General features: G+C 32.5%; 1 protein-coding gene and 2 long non-coding RNA genes across 3 annotated transcripts; all 3 read left to right on the top strand.

The window, feature by feature from the left end:
* The first annotated feature begins 13172 nt into the window (after positions 1-13172).
* Positions 13173-13643, top strand: LOC141712916 (uncharacterized). Its single transcript, XR_012571728.1, has 3 exons — positions 13173-13243; positions 13318-13373; positions 13542-13643. It is a non-coding gene; the product is annotated as an uncharacterized LOC141712916 (long non-coding RNA).
* Positions 13644-13766: 123 nt separating this feature from the next.
* Positions 13767-14993, top strand: LOC141714342 (structural maintenance of chromosomes flexible hinge domain-containing protein GMI1-like). Its single transcript, XM_074517866.1, has 6 exons — positions 13767-13823; positions 13900-13986; positions 14091-14135; positions 14254-14374; positions 14497-14564; positions 14973-14993. The coding sequence occupies exons 1-6, from the start codon at positions 13767-13769 to the stop codon at positions 14991-14993; spliced, it is 399 nt and encodes a 132-aa protein (XP_074373967.1).
* Positions 14994-15720: 727 nt separating this feature from the next.
* Positions 15721-16395, top strand: LOC141711271 (uncharacterized). Its single transcript, XR_012571277.1, has 3 exons — positions 15721-15892; positions 16042-16200; positions 16370-16395. It is a non-coding gene; the product is annotated as an uncharacterized LOC141711271 (long non-coding RNA).
* Positions 16396-16605: the final 210 nt, after the last annotated feature.

Genomic DNA, 16605 nt, shown 5'->3' with positions numbered 1-16605 from the left:
ATATGATACTAAAGTCAAAAACACAGGCAAATGTAAATGTACATGGTGCTGGACAGACCCAAAGTGAGATTCTACATGTCTATTGTGTCACATGTAATTCTCACTGTGATAACATAAATAGACAAATTGACTTCTATAACATAAATACCTGATCCAGAAATCTGAACTGCTTTCTTTTTCTTCAGATCCTCCAAGTAAATTGGACAGTTTCTCTTCCAGTGACCATCTTTCTTACAGTAGTGACATTCATCCTTGGCCACAACACCTTTAGGCTTTAAAGCCTGTTTGGGACCTGACTTTGGCTTGGGTGTAGAATCAGATCCAATCTTCTTCTTACCCTTCCATTTTCCCTTCCCTTTGGCCTTACCTTTATTTCCCACCATCAGTATGGGAGCAGGTTCAGCTGTCTTCATGTTGGTCTCATATGTTCTCAACATATGCAACAATTCAGTAGGTGTTTTGTCAAATTCATTCATATTGTAGTTCACAACAAACTGAGTGAATTTGTTGTTCAAAGAATTCATGATTAGGTCAATACCAGTTTCCGGACCAATCGGGAAACCCAAAGTTTCAAGGTACTCAATGTAACCAATTATCTTCAGAAAATGTGGGCCAACTGGTTCACTCGCCCCTTGTTTGCAATTAAAAAGTGACTTACTCGTGTTGAACCTTTCTTGACGAGTTTGGCTTGCAAACATACTTTGCAAGTGCTCATTGATAGTATATGCATCCATATGCACATGCTATCTTTGAAGCTCAGCACTCATAGTTGCCAACATAAGACATGCAACATCATTTGCATCATTCTCATCCCTTGTGCGTGCTGCTCGTTCATCAGCAGTAGCACCCTCAGGAAGGGGGCCTGCAGGAGGAATATCAATGACATGAAGCTTGCGCTCCTGCCTGAGGACAATCCTCAAATTCCTCTGCCAGTCTAGGAAGTTGTTTCCTCCTGTCAGCTTGTCCTTCTCAAGGACTGAACGTACGGATAGTGTGTTTGTGTTGTTTGCCATTACTCAGTATCTACAATAATAAAAGCGCAAAATAAACATTAGATTGTCTGAGTTAAAATTTTATGTTCATATGATTATGATATATTCGTAATATATCTCCCACTATTTTTTTTATCAAATTAATTGCCCTAACTATTAATTCGGAAAGTATATCCCATAAATCTTTCTAGTGAGCCAAGATCCATATTTGGTCATGTTCTAAGTCAACCACTGGTATCCTTAAAACATGATTATTTAGGTAGACAACAGTTGTCAATTATATCATATATAATTCTTGGATAATTTGGTGAACAATAATTGATCTTATCTATCTAATAGATTTTTAACCAAACTCTATGCTTCTAAGTTCATAATAGTTGAATATAACCGTTTATATTCACCTTATTATGATGACTCAGTTAAGTTAGACCCAATGATACAACGTCCGAATATAACCGTTTATATTCATCGCATTTCACCATGATAGATAGGAGTCCCCTGCCACTGACAGCCCTTCCCCTTATCGATCTAGGATTTAATGAGTGTTCATTCATTGGAAAGCATCTGATTAAAACTTAATATTTTTACTTAGGGATTTTTAATTTAGAACGATCATGATCCCATCATAAAGAGATTCCCAATTTTTCCTTGAATAAAATACTTCAAATCAATACTCGTCAATGGTTTGATTTCTAGGTAGTGGAGGAGTCACATCGGTCTCGCTTAAAACCCACAGCCTTACAAGTTCTATGAACCCGTTGTTGACAAAATCGCCCCATGTCAGAAATAAAGAAAATTCATATTTTATTCCGTGTTTCATAAACACGAGAATCTCATGATCGTTTGTTAATTTTAAATCTTGAGTCGTTACAGATTTTATCTTGTTTAAAGGCATGGCATGGGTGATGTATCTAATACATACATGCATCATTAATCTAATTAAAACATGCATTTTCTACTCTACACATACTATTTATACATCATATGAAAAGTACGTAAAGTAAACGTGCAATAGTTATGGCCCAATCCTATGTGATCTTTTCAGGCTAATGAAAAGATCAAGGTCAATCTATGGTGTAAAAATAACTATTACATATGTCTTCTCTATTGCTTCCATTGTCTCCTTGGCCTCCATAGGATGCCTCCTCTTTCCCTTGTCCTTCTTGGATGTTACATTAAGAATTATACTAATGAACTTACAAAAGAACTCGAGTTACATTCGAGATAAAACAACTACAAATAGAAAACGACATGCAAGTCATATTTATTACAAACCAAAAGAATAAACCATTACAACTAAGGTCTTAAGGCCATAACTATGCACCATGCTCAAGTAACCATTAAAGAACATGATCGATCATATAAAGATGACATACTATTTATCACTTATCATGATCCAATCAAGAATAATAAATAAGTAAAGCATATATTATAAGCACAAATTTAAAATGAAACCCTAAGCACGCAGATCGACCTCCGCGGTGAGGTCGCTGGGGGGGGGTTCGGGGGGGGGGCAGCGAGCCCCCCGATGGCGGAAATTTTTGCAAAATCAAGTATCAGAATACTAGAAAAACATGTATCAGAATACTATTCCAGAAGCATGTATCAGTATACACACGATCCATATCCCAGTTACCAAAAACGTGTATCAGTATATATATTTTAAGAGATCGCATACATATGAGTTATGGCAGATCTTAAACATACTAGTATCATCATATAGATCATTAACAGATTCATCATATCATTCATATAACATAACTGTTATCATGGCAGACTCATATAACATAACTGTTATCATGGCAGACTCATCACACATGCATACTTGTAAAAATACAGTAAACACGTAACCAAATCAGCCCCTTATACACGTAGCTCTGATGCCATTGTTGGGTTCCGAAGGCATAAAATGCAGCGGATAAACGTAAATAAAACAAAATTTTGAAACCCAAAAACAGGATCCATGTATAATTATGGGCAGATTATGGAGATAACGAATCATACCTTTCAAGAGATTAACTTTCACGAACTCAACGGAGATCCTAGCTATCACACTTTGTGTCTACCTCTCGGAGAAACACCTCTATGGTATCCACACGAGCACCTTCAAGAACGTCTCACGAACTTGACTACGGAATGGATGTACTAGCCTCCTTCTTGACGATCTGAATTGCCTCTGCCTCTCTTTGCTGCTAGGGTTTTCTTAAAAAACGTACAAACCTCTTTAACCTCTCATTATCTATTTATAATGACTGATTAAAAAGGCCCATAATAGCAAAGCCCAACCCTAGTAGGTATTGGATTAAATAATAAAAACGAATTTCTATTATTTAATTAATAACTAAGTCATACTTAATTATTATGGGCAAAAACATTCCTTTTAATTCGAATTTATATTATCTCAATTAAGTCTTACTTAATTATAATAAAATTCAAACAATCATCAATTAATTTAAATCCATAATTTAAATTAACTATTCCATTAAGTGCTCTATTTGTGCGACCCTATAGGCTATTATTTAATTGGCAATAATTTTATTCTCTAATAAAATTATAAACAATGAGCGGTATCTAGTAATACATCATTGTTACCCAATTAAACAATAATTAAATCGTGATTAGATAAAACCTTTCGTGATTAATATTTTTCGTGTAATATAATCCCTTTAACCATACATATTATAGATTAAACTCGAGGCATGTATTTAGTCATCCTCTTCAACATTTAATCCGGGTTTACTTGATCCATGAGTAGATTATCGAGATAAATCATTATTTGAGCATGACCATGCTTTTATAATCTCACTCAATCAAGAGGCCAATAATATCTCTCCTAATTATAGGAGGGTTAAATCCTTTATCTATCATTCATATTTCTCATACGACTCATGATATACCCGATTTCCACTTTTATCATCACCCGATCAAAAGTAACTTTTAATGTAGTCAAAGTATATTAATCCTCGTATAGAAATATAATGATTTCAAGTCAAAGGATCGTTACACCATTATCACTGTGAGTCTTTCTTATGACTTTTTTAAACATGAAGAATCTCACTGTGGGTCTGTCCAGTACCATGTACTCTCACATTTACCTATGTATTGACTTTAGTATCCCCATACTTATAACCAATGAGATGTGGTTATCTTGTCAAACAACATACTAGTCTATCTATGTATTATTATTTTCCTATATAATAATACTCAACTAGGGACCTTTAAGAATATGATATATTATATAATCTCAAGTTCAAGTCATGTACTTAAACTATACAATTTGTATCATGATTCTAAGGACATTTATTATGCTAACAAAATATCACAGTAATTAAGGTCATAATAAATACATTTATTGAATGATCAACTGACATAAAGATAAAAGAATAATGTATTGCCTCTAGGGCACCTACACTAACAATTGAAACTGTGGTAACTGCTCCAAAGGAAAATGCACCTGTTCAGGGGGAGCAAGCTGATGATCATACCACATCTCAAGGCTCTCAAGAAGCATCAGAACCAGTCACTGGCTCTTCAAGTTCTAATTCATCAAGTTCTGATGAGCCAATTTCTGACAATTCTGGAAACTCTAATTCTTCAAAACCTGAAGGATCCAACTCAAATTCTGGAATCTCAGAGAGCATAACTTCAGGGGTAGCATCGGAAAATTCTAATGGAGACAACATGGATCATGGGGGAGGATTCAGTTCTAGAGATCAACTTCCATCTGCAAGGAAGTTGACTAAATCACACAAACCTGACTTAATAATTGGAGATCCTGAGGCAGGTGTCAGAACTAGAACAACAACAAAAAATGAATGTCTCTATCATTCCTTTCTATCTCAGACTGAACCAAAGAAAGTGGAAGAAGCTCTTCAAGATGCTGATTGGGTGCAAGCAATGGATGAAGAGTTAAATGAATTTGAAAGAAATAAAGTCTGGACCCTAGTACCAAGACCAAAGAACAAATCAATTGTTGGTACAAAATGGGTGTTCAGAAATAAAACTGACAGTGATGGCATAATTATAAGAAACAAAGCAAGGATGGTTGTTAAAGGTTACTCTCAACATGAGGGTATTGACTATGATGAAATATTTGCTCCAGTTGCTAGATTGGAAGCCATAAGAATCTTTTTGGCTTATGTTGCTCACAAGAAGTTTAAAGTCTTTCAAATGGATGTGAAAAGTGCTTTTTTCAATGGAAAATTGAAAGAAGAGGTATATGTTGAACAACCTCCAGGCTTTGTAGATCCAAAATTTCTAAATCATGTCTACAGGCTTGACAAAGTACTTTATGGCCTGAAGCAAGCTCCTAGAGCATGGTATGAGACTCTGGCTCAATTCCTTCTGGAAAGTGGATTTCACAGAGGTACAATTGACAAAACTTTATTCTACCTCAACCATGGAAAGGACTTGCTTTTGGTACAGATATATGTTGATGATATCATCTTTGACTCTACAAATACAAAACTTTTTGAAAGATTTTCCAAGTTAATGCAGTCAAAATATCAAATGAGTATGATGGGAGAGTTGAGTTATTTTCTGGGACTTCAAGTCAAACAAACTGAAGAAGGTACTTTTATCAGTCAATCCAAGTACACCAGAAATCTACTCAAGAAATTTGGAATGCAAGATAGTTCTACTACATCAACTCCCATGGCCACTACCACCAAGTTAGATAAAGATACTGGAGCATCAGTATACATTATCTTTTTTGACATCAGCTTTTCTTAATTGAAAGTGATGTGTAAGAAATTTATAGACCAAATTGTGTAAAGTTTTACATCACTAATTTTTTAATAAAGCGATGTACTCGTTACTAATAGACATTTGTTATAAATAAAACCGATGTGCTTTACTACATAACCAAAACTAAAACATTGGAATAACAAGCATCCATACAAATCCAACCAGTCAATCATTCATATATTTAACCATTCAATCATCCGAAAACCACCAACACCAACCCCATCATCTGCATCAATCATCCAAAAATCACCAACACCAACCCCATCATCTGCATCAATCATTCAAAAACTACAGAATCTACATTACCAAATGTATAACCCCCAGCATTTGTAAACCTATACACCAATCCCAGCATTCATACACTTACATTCTTACTACACAGAACCGTCTAAATTACCTACTCAAACTAAAAATGCACAAATGCACAGGATTATTTTTTAAAAATAAAAACTCAAACATCGGTCCTTGTTATAAAATTGATGTGAATCAACTAAAAACACATGACCTACTCAAACTAAAAATGATATCTAAACCAACAAATGAAATCAAATTATTGGAAAGAAAACGATGTCTATAATGTTAAAACACATCGGTTTGTGCAAGTACATAAAAGTAAAACAAAATAAGACCGATATTAAAGTAGAAGTTTCACACCGCTTCTTAAACTAAAACTGATGTTATAATACATGTCTAACATCAGTTTAGGAAATAAACTGATGTAAAATAAGGACTAAAACATCGATTTGTTTAGGAATCTGATGTCTATTAATTAAAAGTGCTTCCCTGTTATATGTTTAAAATGGTATTTAACCTCCTAAATACCATTTTTGACAATCTAGTTTAAACATTTTATTCAAAAAAGGGCTAATTATACATCAGTTTGCTCAAAAAACCGATGTCTGTGTACATCTTTAACATCGGCTAAAACCGATGTTAAAGACCCCCCCTTTCTCTACACATGCGAAGACATCGGTTTTAAAAGAAAAAAGACATCTGTTTATAACCGATGTCTAAGGGCATTTTTCTTGTAGTGTATGGACTAGATAGATGTCTATAGGTGTCTCTCTCCAATATTCAAAAATTGAGAGAATCTGAGTTGGTTGTAGTGATTGACAAGGTACATATAGTTATTCCAGAGGACACCCAATTGCTTCATGAACTCAAGAAGGCTCAGATAGATACTTTTCCTGAAGCCTATCTCTGTCCTCAGTCTAAGAAATGTAAACTCTTCACTGTTCTTAAGAATTATGTTAGAGAAAACATGAGGCTGATAATGACTCTTCAATCTCATCTAAAATGCAAAAAGTACAAGAAAAATGAAGATGAAGAGATGATCAAAATTCTTGAGAGATACCTTGGAATGCTGATACCATGTTGCCAAACCTACAATACAACTTAAAGGATGACAAGGATAATGATGAGCAGAAGCAAGATGATCAACCACTTTCTGGCTCAAATTCAAGTCAAACTTCTAGAGCAACTGGTAGCAAAGAAAAGAAGAAAGATGAGAAAAAAGGAGAAAAAAAGAAGAGAGGGGAGGAGAGAAGAAGGAAGAAGAAGGAAGACACCTCAGAACCACAAAAGCAATCCCTACCAATCCAAATCAACCAAGCTCAACCCTCTAAGCCAACAAAATCAAATATTAAACCACCTCAAACCACAAAGCCTGAATTCTTGTATAAACAAACCGCTAACACCTTACTGAAAATACTAATCACCTCATGCCAAACATCTCTAAAGAAAATCTTCAAACCTACCTTCTGTTAAGCCACCAACCAAAATTCATTACAAATCTGTTGGGAGAAAATCAAAGAACTGCAAGTAACTGAGGGGGCCATCTGGAACTGTTTCAATCAAAATAATTTCCTATCTCTGAACTAGTGCATCTCAAATGAAGACTACTTTCAAGAATTAGCTGAAGAAATGGTCAGAGTTTGGGTTGTAACACTAAGGGAAGAAAAAATCTACTATCAGGATGGAACCTTCACATTTCTTGGCAAAAAATTAATGGAAACATTTTCACCCACAGAGATCAAAAGGGTGATAAGCTTACTGAAGGACAAGGATACTGCAATAAAGGCATGGAGATCTATTTTAGCTTAATGGTTGGTAGAAAGGGAGGAAAGAAGAGCAAGATATAAGGCTGAAAGTGAGGAGTGAAAAAGAAAGTATATTGAGGATATAGAAATGTATATACAAAGATCTGAATATCTCAAGGCAAAGGGGATGAGCAGAATAACCAAGGATGGATAATTTCTAAACATCAAGATTGGCAGATTCTCAAGAATTAGGACTGGTTACTTGGACAGTTATCCATTAGCTGATAAACTGAAACTTGTAGAAGCTCTAAGAGGGACAATAATCATAAAGGAACTGGAAGTACTTGTAAAGTTAAAGAACCTCATTAGAGAAGAAACAGGAGATAAGAAATTTGACTAATGAATGTATCTATCAAACTCAAGAAATCATTCAATGTATAAAAGTTATACTTCTGTCAATTTTTATGTAAAGTTTTATTATTCATTATAGCTTGGGGTTAGTCTTGTTACCAGGCATGGATTTGTAATAAGCAATCTTCTCACAAATTGGGGGAGTTTGTTGTGCAAGAAATGCCTGTACTATAACAAGACTAAGTCAAATTGATAACCCTAAGTAAGTTGTATGATAATCTAAGTTTGCATTTTGTATTATATTACTTGAGTCTGTAAAAATGTCAATATATTAGACTGGAGTAATTTTCTGTAAATAGTATTAAGCCTAAGAATAAACTCTGGAAGAAAATTATGAAGATCATGCCTCAGAGAAAGTGTGAAGAAGCTTGGAGTTGAATAAATCCGTGTTAAGAAAAATATTCTAAGTCAAGAAATCTACAAGTCATGGATCAAGTCATATAGAGAAGTCATTCGAGAACTCTAGAATGACTTATCGACAAGTCAAAAATAGCTTATAGAGAAGTCTCAGAGATCTCAAAGTCAAATTTTAGATGTGAAGATTGGAGATAACGACAAGGCAAACTCTCATTAGAGATCTCAGAGATATTGATAAGTCAATATGCCTATAGATAATTCAGAGATATCGACAAGTCTTTTCTACATGCAGAAATTCAGAGATCTCGATAAGCTAAATTATCTTATAGAAAACTCAGAGACTTCGATAAGTCAAAATAACTATAAAATAAAAAGAGATCTCGATAAGCCATTATACTCATCGAGATGTCGAGTTCTCTATATAACAAACTGGAGATCTCGATATAAAACTCAAGTAAAAAATGCAAACCAGTTAAAGATCCAAGATTATTAATCAACAAACAAATCAATCACTGATTTGAAAAGTCTACAAAAAGCAGCTTGAAGAGTACAAGATCAAAGGCCAAGATTAACTGACAAAGTAAAGTCACAGACATGCACGATTTGCAAAGATACACTTAGCCAGAAATAGAAAGTTTTAGTTAACTTAAAGTAGGGTTTAGTACATGCTATCACATGCTGTGTAAAACTTGTGTTTACTGTTCTATAAAGTGAACACTGGATGCTTTGTTTTAGTTGTAACAAATAGATCTAGAAAATCTTGTAACTCTCTCGAGAAAGAAGCTGAGTTCTTTATCAATAAAGAACCCAGAAATTTGTAGCAATACATACTTGATTTTAATATAAAATTAAGTGAGTTTTGAAGATAGTGTGTTCATGTGCATGTTTCATTATTTCTGTTAAAACACTTTATCTCTACAAGGTAGATTACTTTGTTCACCACATCCATAAAAGCTCAAAAAGCTTAAAAATAATCCAAAACACATTCACCCCCCGTGTTGTATTTATTACCTAACACTTGATCATGTGAATAATATGTTCGTGAATGTCCTTAACCAAAATTGGATAATTTATTGAAAGTGGGTGACAAGGAAGGGCTCGATTATGTAAATGCGGAAATTTCTTTGAAAGATTTAAAAAGTGTAGAGATAGTTGGAGAAAGGTGTGATATAGTAGGTTCTAAATATTGCACTACATAGTGTGACGAATTTGATGTACTTAAACAAACAGACAAGAACGAGGATGGCAAAGATCACCCAAGAAGAGTCTTGATGATGTTTATAAAGATAGGAACGATGAAAAACATCATGTTAAAGGTGCATCAAAATCGTATTTCGATGATTATTAATTAGTAGATATTTTGCAACATCAAAACTTAACTCAGAGAATATATAAGTTGAGTTCTCCAATTTTCAAAACTAATGCTTTAATTTTTGATGAGTTTGACGTGAATGTAATTTTAATTAGTATTGTATAAGCCATATCAATTTGATTTGAATATAAGTCAGGAAAATAAGATGAAAATATTTGACTTATTAAATAATGATGAAAAGTATATTTTGTATCTATTAGAAGATAAGGGTGTCCTGAGAACATTATATGAATGTTGAATGTTCGATGTCTATTGGTACAGTACATGAGTCCTATTTTATCTATTCTTCCCTTGTCACGAAAAAATCGAACATCGAAAGAAAGTCACGTTAATAAATGAAATCAAACATATGACAGGGCAAAGGAAAGAAAGTCATATGGATCATATAAAGTGGATTCTCAAGACATATGACACGTGATATGGCCCTCCTATCACACTTTGCCCATTAGTGACTTTTGGAGACAATAGCAAAGGTTTCACAATGGGATATGGCAAATTGATTTCTGGAAATGTTATCATTGAAGATGTAGCACTGGTAGCTGGTAAGGATTCAAGGTCTCATGTGAAAGTTAAGTCTGCACACCTCAAAATTAATATAGGCTTGATTTAAAATCTAAATAAATCTTTTATAAATTTAACTTTAAATTTTCTTTACCCAATTAACCTTTTATTTTATATTATTACTAGCTAGTATCTCATAGATTACTTTAATATTTATCAAGTTTTAACTTATTTTTTAATACGGAGTTTCTACTAGAAAGAAATAAATTGTGGAAGATAATAAAATAGAATATGTTATTGGTTTGATAAGATTTGAACCATATATTTTTATTTGTATCTTTAAAGTTATTAATATTAAAATTAAATTATTTTATGTTGTAGGCAATATTCAAACTATGATTTCAAAATAAAAGTAATATTTTTCAAATGTTTATAGGAATCATGGTTTTTGTTAATCAACTACATATAAACAACTAGCCAAATGTATACATATTCATAAAATAAGGTGTATCATTCTATTATAATTAATAAATAATAGAAGAAAAAAGGAGAAAATTTATTAATAATATGAAGAGAATCTTAAAAGTACCAACTCATGTCCAAAAAGTAACTTAATATCAACACACACTCACACACACATATTGAGACAGACACACATTGAGCACATTCATGTTCATATCCACACACTCACAATTTACATTAATATCCATATTTATATCTTTATTTTTATCATCAATCTTAGTTTCAAACAAAAATCTCTACCACCTACCTCTCTTATCTCCTATCTTCTATAGGCCTTTTTCATCACAACCACCTCCTTATTTATATTGTGAAGCAATCTAATCAATTTCATCTCTCTTGGCACATAGGCCTTTTTCATCACAACCACCTCCTTATTTACATTGTGAAGCAATCTAATCAATTTCATCTCTCTTGGCACAAACATACAGCTGTATATTTTCAGGTAAATTTACTCTATCACATGTAGATCTGCTCTAACAAATACATGTGATAAAAAATAGGTAGATTTGGTAAACAAACAAGTCCTTAGATATATACATGAGAGTATGTTTTTATCTTTGATTATATAGCACCTTCAATCAAACTTCTAATTACAAGGTGACTTCAATTTAAGAAACCCCCTTTCTTTATAGTTCTTTCACAAGTATCCAGAAACTCTATCACAAGTAAATTCCCTAAAAACAAGTAGATTTATTAATTTCAATAATAATTGGTAATTACTATTTTTTTAATTTTGCATTACATGGATTAGTAATTTGTGTAAATATAAAGATCGTGATAGTTAAGTTTGATTTTTTTTCCCTATATCAACAATTTTAATAGCAACCACCACCATTGTTAAGGAAAACATCCTTATTGTAAGCAAAGACCCCACTTAATCCTTCTATCTCATCCCTTTACAAGTAGATATGGGAAACATATAGATCCAGTATATTGCGAAAAATGTGCGAAAAATGTTCATAATTAATTGGTTATATTTTGTGCTATATAGATTGGTAATTTGTGTAATTATAATCAGTAATGGTTAAGTTTGATTTTTGTTATAATTTGTTTGTGTATATATATGTGTGTGTTTATATGCTAATTAATATGTATGCACTAATTCCCAATAATTCTCAGGATCGAAATGGAGTCCACCTCATCTAACTTGAAAAGGATGCATAGGAGGAGGGTAGTGAGGCCAAATGTCCTAAAAGGACAAAACAATTATCAAAATTTGAGCAAATAAAGCAAAAATACAATTTTGAAGCCGCTCTGGCCGATTTGATTGTAAGTATGAATCTCTAGATCTAAATACTTGGGGTGATATTTTGTTATTACAATCTAATTTATGATTAATCATTTATAAACTTTTAATTTTTTTTATAATAATCTAATCTATAATTAATCATTTGTAAACTTTTAACATGTCAGGATAATTCATTGCAAGCTTCATGGTCAGATCACAATAACTTCAGACAAATTAGGTATGGAAAACCCTTTGATGTGATTGTTTATATATTTTGATCTTGTGCCTCTACTGTATCTCAATGATTAGCTACATAAGACTCAATCAATCTAAAGAGGTGATTAGGTCATATCATTGTTAAAAAAAAGTAGCATATGTGTATCTTTTAAATCCCTCTGCACCCCTCATTTCTTTAAATAGTTTCATATATATTTTTTTAAGTTATAGAACTATATGTTATATGCACCTTAAAACATGTGTTGGACATAATTGAGGTGACGAAGGAGTACTAATTAAACACCTAATTGTTTGTTTTCATCAATTTTTAACTTGCTTATTCAAATTTTTTGAAGATCTATTATATATAGTTTGCATTTCAATGGTGGTTTAAGTGAACCGAGATTTGATAGGTTTAAGTGGTTTAAATATCACCTAAACATATATTATACTCCATGGTGACCTAAATTTTATTTGCAGTATTGACATCAACAAAGATATTATCTCTATTTTTCACAATGGAACCAGCATAGATTCTAGCCAGGAGACCTCTATTGTGCAGTGGTAAGATGTTGATATGTGTATATATATATATATATATATATGCAAATGTTTCTATTTCGTATAATATCTGAGTGGACACATGCAAAAGGTTTGGTCTATAATTTTATTTATAGTATAGCAGTTGCACATGTACCTTTCAAGGGATTTCTGGTTAACATTGACTGCAGAATGTTCTATATGTCGTACTCTTTTGATACCTAATTTTTTATCTTCTACTAATTTCAGGGGCCTAAGTGCCTCTCGAGAGCAGGAACTTAACCAACAATCAGTAGGGGACAGTGATCTGTACTTGACGGTCAGCTATTCATTTTTTATATTTTCATTTTAATAACATTTCGGGTGTATTGACAATTTCTTTGATAAGTGCAGCCTTTATTTGGCAAGTTTGGATATGGAGTAGCTGTTTCCTCTATGCATTTAGGGAGGTAAGCAACTGGAAATTCAGTTTATTGCTCTTTGTGCCTATTGTCATATCTGTATATTTCGGCAACAAAATTCTATATATTGATACTGCAAAAAAAAAAGACTAAATTCGACACGAAAATCTTGATTAGGTTTTAAAATTTGTCTGTTACCTATCTGCTTCTAATTAGGCGTGCCAGAATATGCTCAAACACAAAGGCCTCTGGGGAAATATGTATCATTGATATCGAAAGTGATGGCTCCCTACAAGATTCAAGTGGAGCTCTGATAAAGATGGTAATATCACCCGATTTATGAATTTAATCTTTATGATGTTTAATTTTATGTTTTTTCTAGCTAGTTACACACTCTCAACTTCAATTGACTTGCCATAAAAAATTTAGACTGACTGTGGAATGCCAAGCACCTCAGAAGAGGATCTGATAGAATCATTCAGGGGAAGATTTACAAAGGTAACTGCTGCAGTTTGCGTATATATGTAAATAAGCACCTCCAAATATCTCCTCCATACTAACACTAAACTGACAGGTGCAAATTTTTGATCTTCATATGGGAGGTGTAGGGTTACATAAACTCCTGTGCAGACTTAAGGATATCTATTTCCCTTACATCCAGGTTACTTTCTTGCTACTATACATATTTATTCAGAAAAAATAATAAAGAGCTAGTAGATCTACCTAGCTTTTTATGCTTACATATGTTGAGTTACCACTGGACAGATTGATAAAACATGTGCTCTTAGGGTCAAGCCAGTTGAGTTTCAGGTACAAACCTATTAATCTTATTGCAACATTTTAACATTATATTTGTTGGAGATCTATAATTTAAATCTTTTGAAACCATTTAGCATTTATTGGATTATAATTCCTTATTGTTCTCCAGGTGAATGGCCAAAATTTAGCTTATATAGATGGTGGAAAGGTTTCCATCACTAACTTGCACGCCTGCAGTGGCCCAGAATTCAAATTGCAGCTTTGCTTATCATCCATTCCAGAAGTTGCTGGTAAGTATTTCTTGTGTTCAAGTGTAGGCTACAGTCTTACTAGGTTTCTTAGAAATTAAAATATTGTAATTGCTAGCAAGTGCAAATATGACATTTAGTAATTAAGAATGTTGGTTGTTCAGGATCACCATCATGCACATCTAGGAAAGGAAATGCAAGAATGACATTTGTATACTTTCCAATAATCCAGGTAGATATGTATATACTTATGAAATCCTAGTGTTTAGTTGTATCTCATGTTTATATAGTAAGTTATCTCATTTTAAATTGCTTATCATCAATATTTATTAACCTACTGTTAAAAGAACAATTAAAGATTATTCATTTGACTATTAGAATAATATTTGAAATTTTATTAAAGAGTGGATATGGATCATTAAAAATAAAATCCGGTCCCAAAAAAATCTGATCCGATAATGATCCGATCCGATAAGTAACACATATATGTATTTAGAACGATCCGATCCGTTAACGATCTCATCCGACTTTTTATTTTTTATATATATAATATTATTCACATATAATATAATATATTATATATATATAACATATTATATGTATCTTAATTTTTTGATTATCACTTGTACAACTTGTTTAGGTGTTAACTTTCAAGTATTAAAGTTTATGAGAGAGGTATTACATTGAATTAGATTGGCACCCACGTTGCTTGTTGTAAACAAGATTTACAAAGTGCTTGTATATAAGTTGAAGTCGCCTTATTAAGTTTTAATCTCTGCGGAACTTTTGCTTTATTAGTCATGTTTGTTATCATGATTCTTGTTAATATATTTGTATTTATAATTCAATTATTATAATACATGTTTAAATTGATACATGGTATTTTTTATATAATTTTTTTTTAAAATTATAAACTACTTGGACTCTAATCCATTACCAGCGATCCTAACAGATCCGAATATGGATCGGCCTATAAGAAATCTGATTAATATCCGATCCGAATCCGAATTAGGTAAAATTAAATTGATCACGATATGAATCAAGACCGATCCAATACAAATCCCATCCATTGACAACCCTATATCACTTTACTCAAAATGCATACATAGAGAACTTGTGCAAAAGACTTTTGCTACCTCTTTTTGATTAAATGAGACATCGTACATATGTATATATTTATTTTATATTATTTTATAAATCCAGCATGTGTATTTATTATTTACGAATGCCTTGAAGAGCTTTGGTGCTCAACTGCCTCGTGACCACCAAGGTATTAGTGTTGAAACAATCAACCAATTGTACATCCCGTCTCATCTTTTACCTATCTTAATTAATGCAATAAAGCTTTTCTTATCTTTTCTCATGGACTTACAGGGCTACATGTCCAAATTCTTAAAGAAGAAAATATATGGTCACTTCCCCAACTGGAGAGGCTGTATAAAGACTGGATCTTGAACATGCATACCAAGTTTGACGAGGAAGTTGTCTGCAACGACCAAGAAACTGTAATGGCCAATGTTAATCCTTCAAATAAATGGTTACTTGGTATTACTCCCCATGGTGAGGGTGCATGCAAGATAATTATTTTATTATTTAATTTACCAAGATTCATGTTCTTTTTCTGGTTAATATTTATGGCTACTTCTTACTATAATTTAACCAATACTTTTTTAACTATAGGAATTTCTCTACTATGTATATATATGTAGTTGTAAGGGTTTGCAAAAAAGTAAGCAGGAAAGGAAAATTGTGGCAATCAGGGCAGAAGATCAAAATTTGGAAAGGAGCTTCTGCAAAATTCCAAAAGACAAATACATATGCCACCATAGATTACATTCTAGTAGAAGGTTTTCCTGGATCTACAGGTGGTAAGTAATTGAATAATTGTATTTATGCTTAAATTCACTATCTCTTTATTTTTTATTATACAGTAAAAATGGGTAATACCTGCATGCTTAATTATAGAAACAATAAATAATATTAGAAGCCTGACTTATTTTTCATTTCTTTTCTCCTTCAATTATTTGCTTTACAAAGGGGAATCTTATTTTATTTGCAGGTACGCGATTATAAATATAATATTTTTTTCTATATTTTTGCTTTTTTTATAATTTATTTATAGTTTATTATATTTCTTTTGTCAATGAAAAGGAGAATAGATACACAGCATGACATGGGATGTCAAGTAATAAAGAACAGTAACGAGGAGTATATTATAATTAATATTCGTCAAGCTGTTATATTACCGTTGAGAGCTATTGACTCCAGAAAGG

This window comes from Apium graveolens, chromosome 3 (genome assembly GCF_009905375.1).
Source record: "Apium graveolens cultivar Ventura chromosome 3, ASM990537v1, whole genome shotgun sequence".
In the NCBI taxonomy this organism is placed as follows: domain Eukaryota; kingdom Viridiplantae; phylum Streptophyta; class Magnoliopsida; order Apiales; family Apiaceae; genus Apium; species Apium graveolens.
This window is presented reverse-complemented; position numbering and strand designations above follow the sequence as displayed.

Excerpts from the sequence above, each read along its gene's own strand:
- LOC141714342 (XM_074517866.1), top strand. The coding sequence starts at position 13,767 with ATGCCAAGCACCTCAGAAGAGGATCTGATAGAATCATTCAGGGGAAGA. Across the intron at positions 13,824-13,899 it reads TCAGGGGAAGATTTACAAAG|GTGCAAATTTTTGATCTTCA; the intron begins GTAACTGCTGCA and ends CTAAACTGACAG. Across the intron at positions 14,136-14,253 it reads TCAAGCCAGTTGAGTTTCAG|GTGAATGGCCAAAATTTAGC; the intron begins GTACAAACCTAT and ends ATTGTTCTCCAG.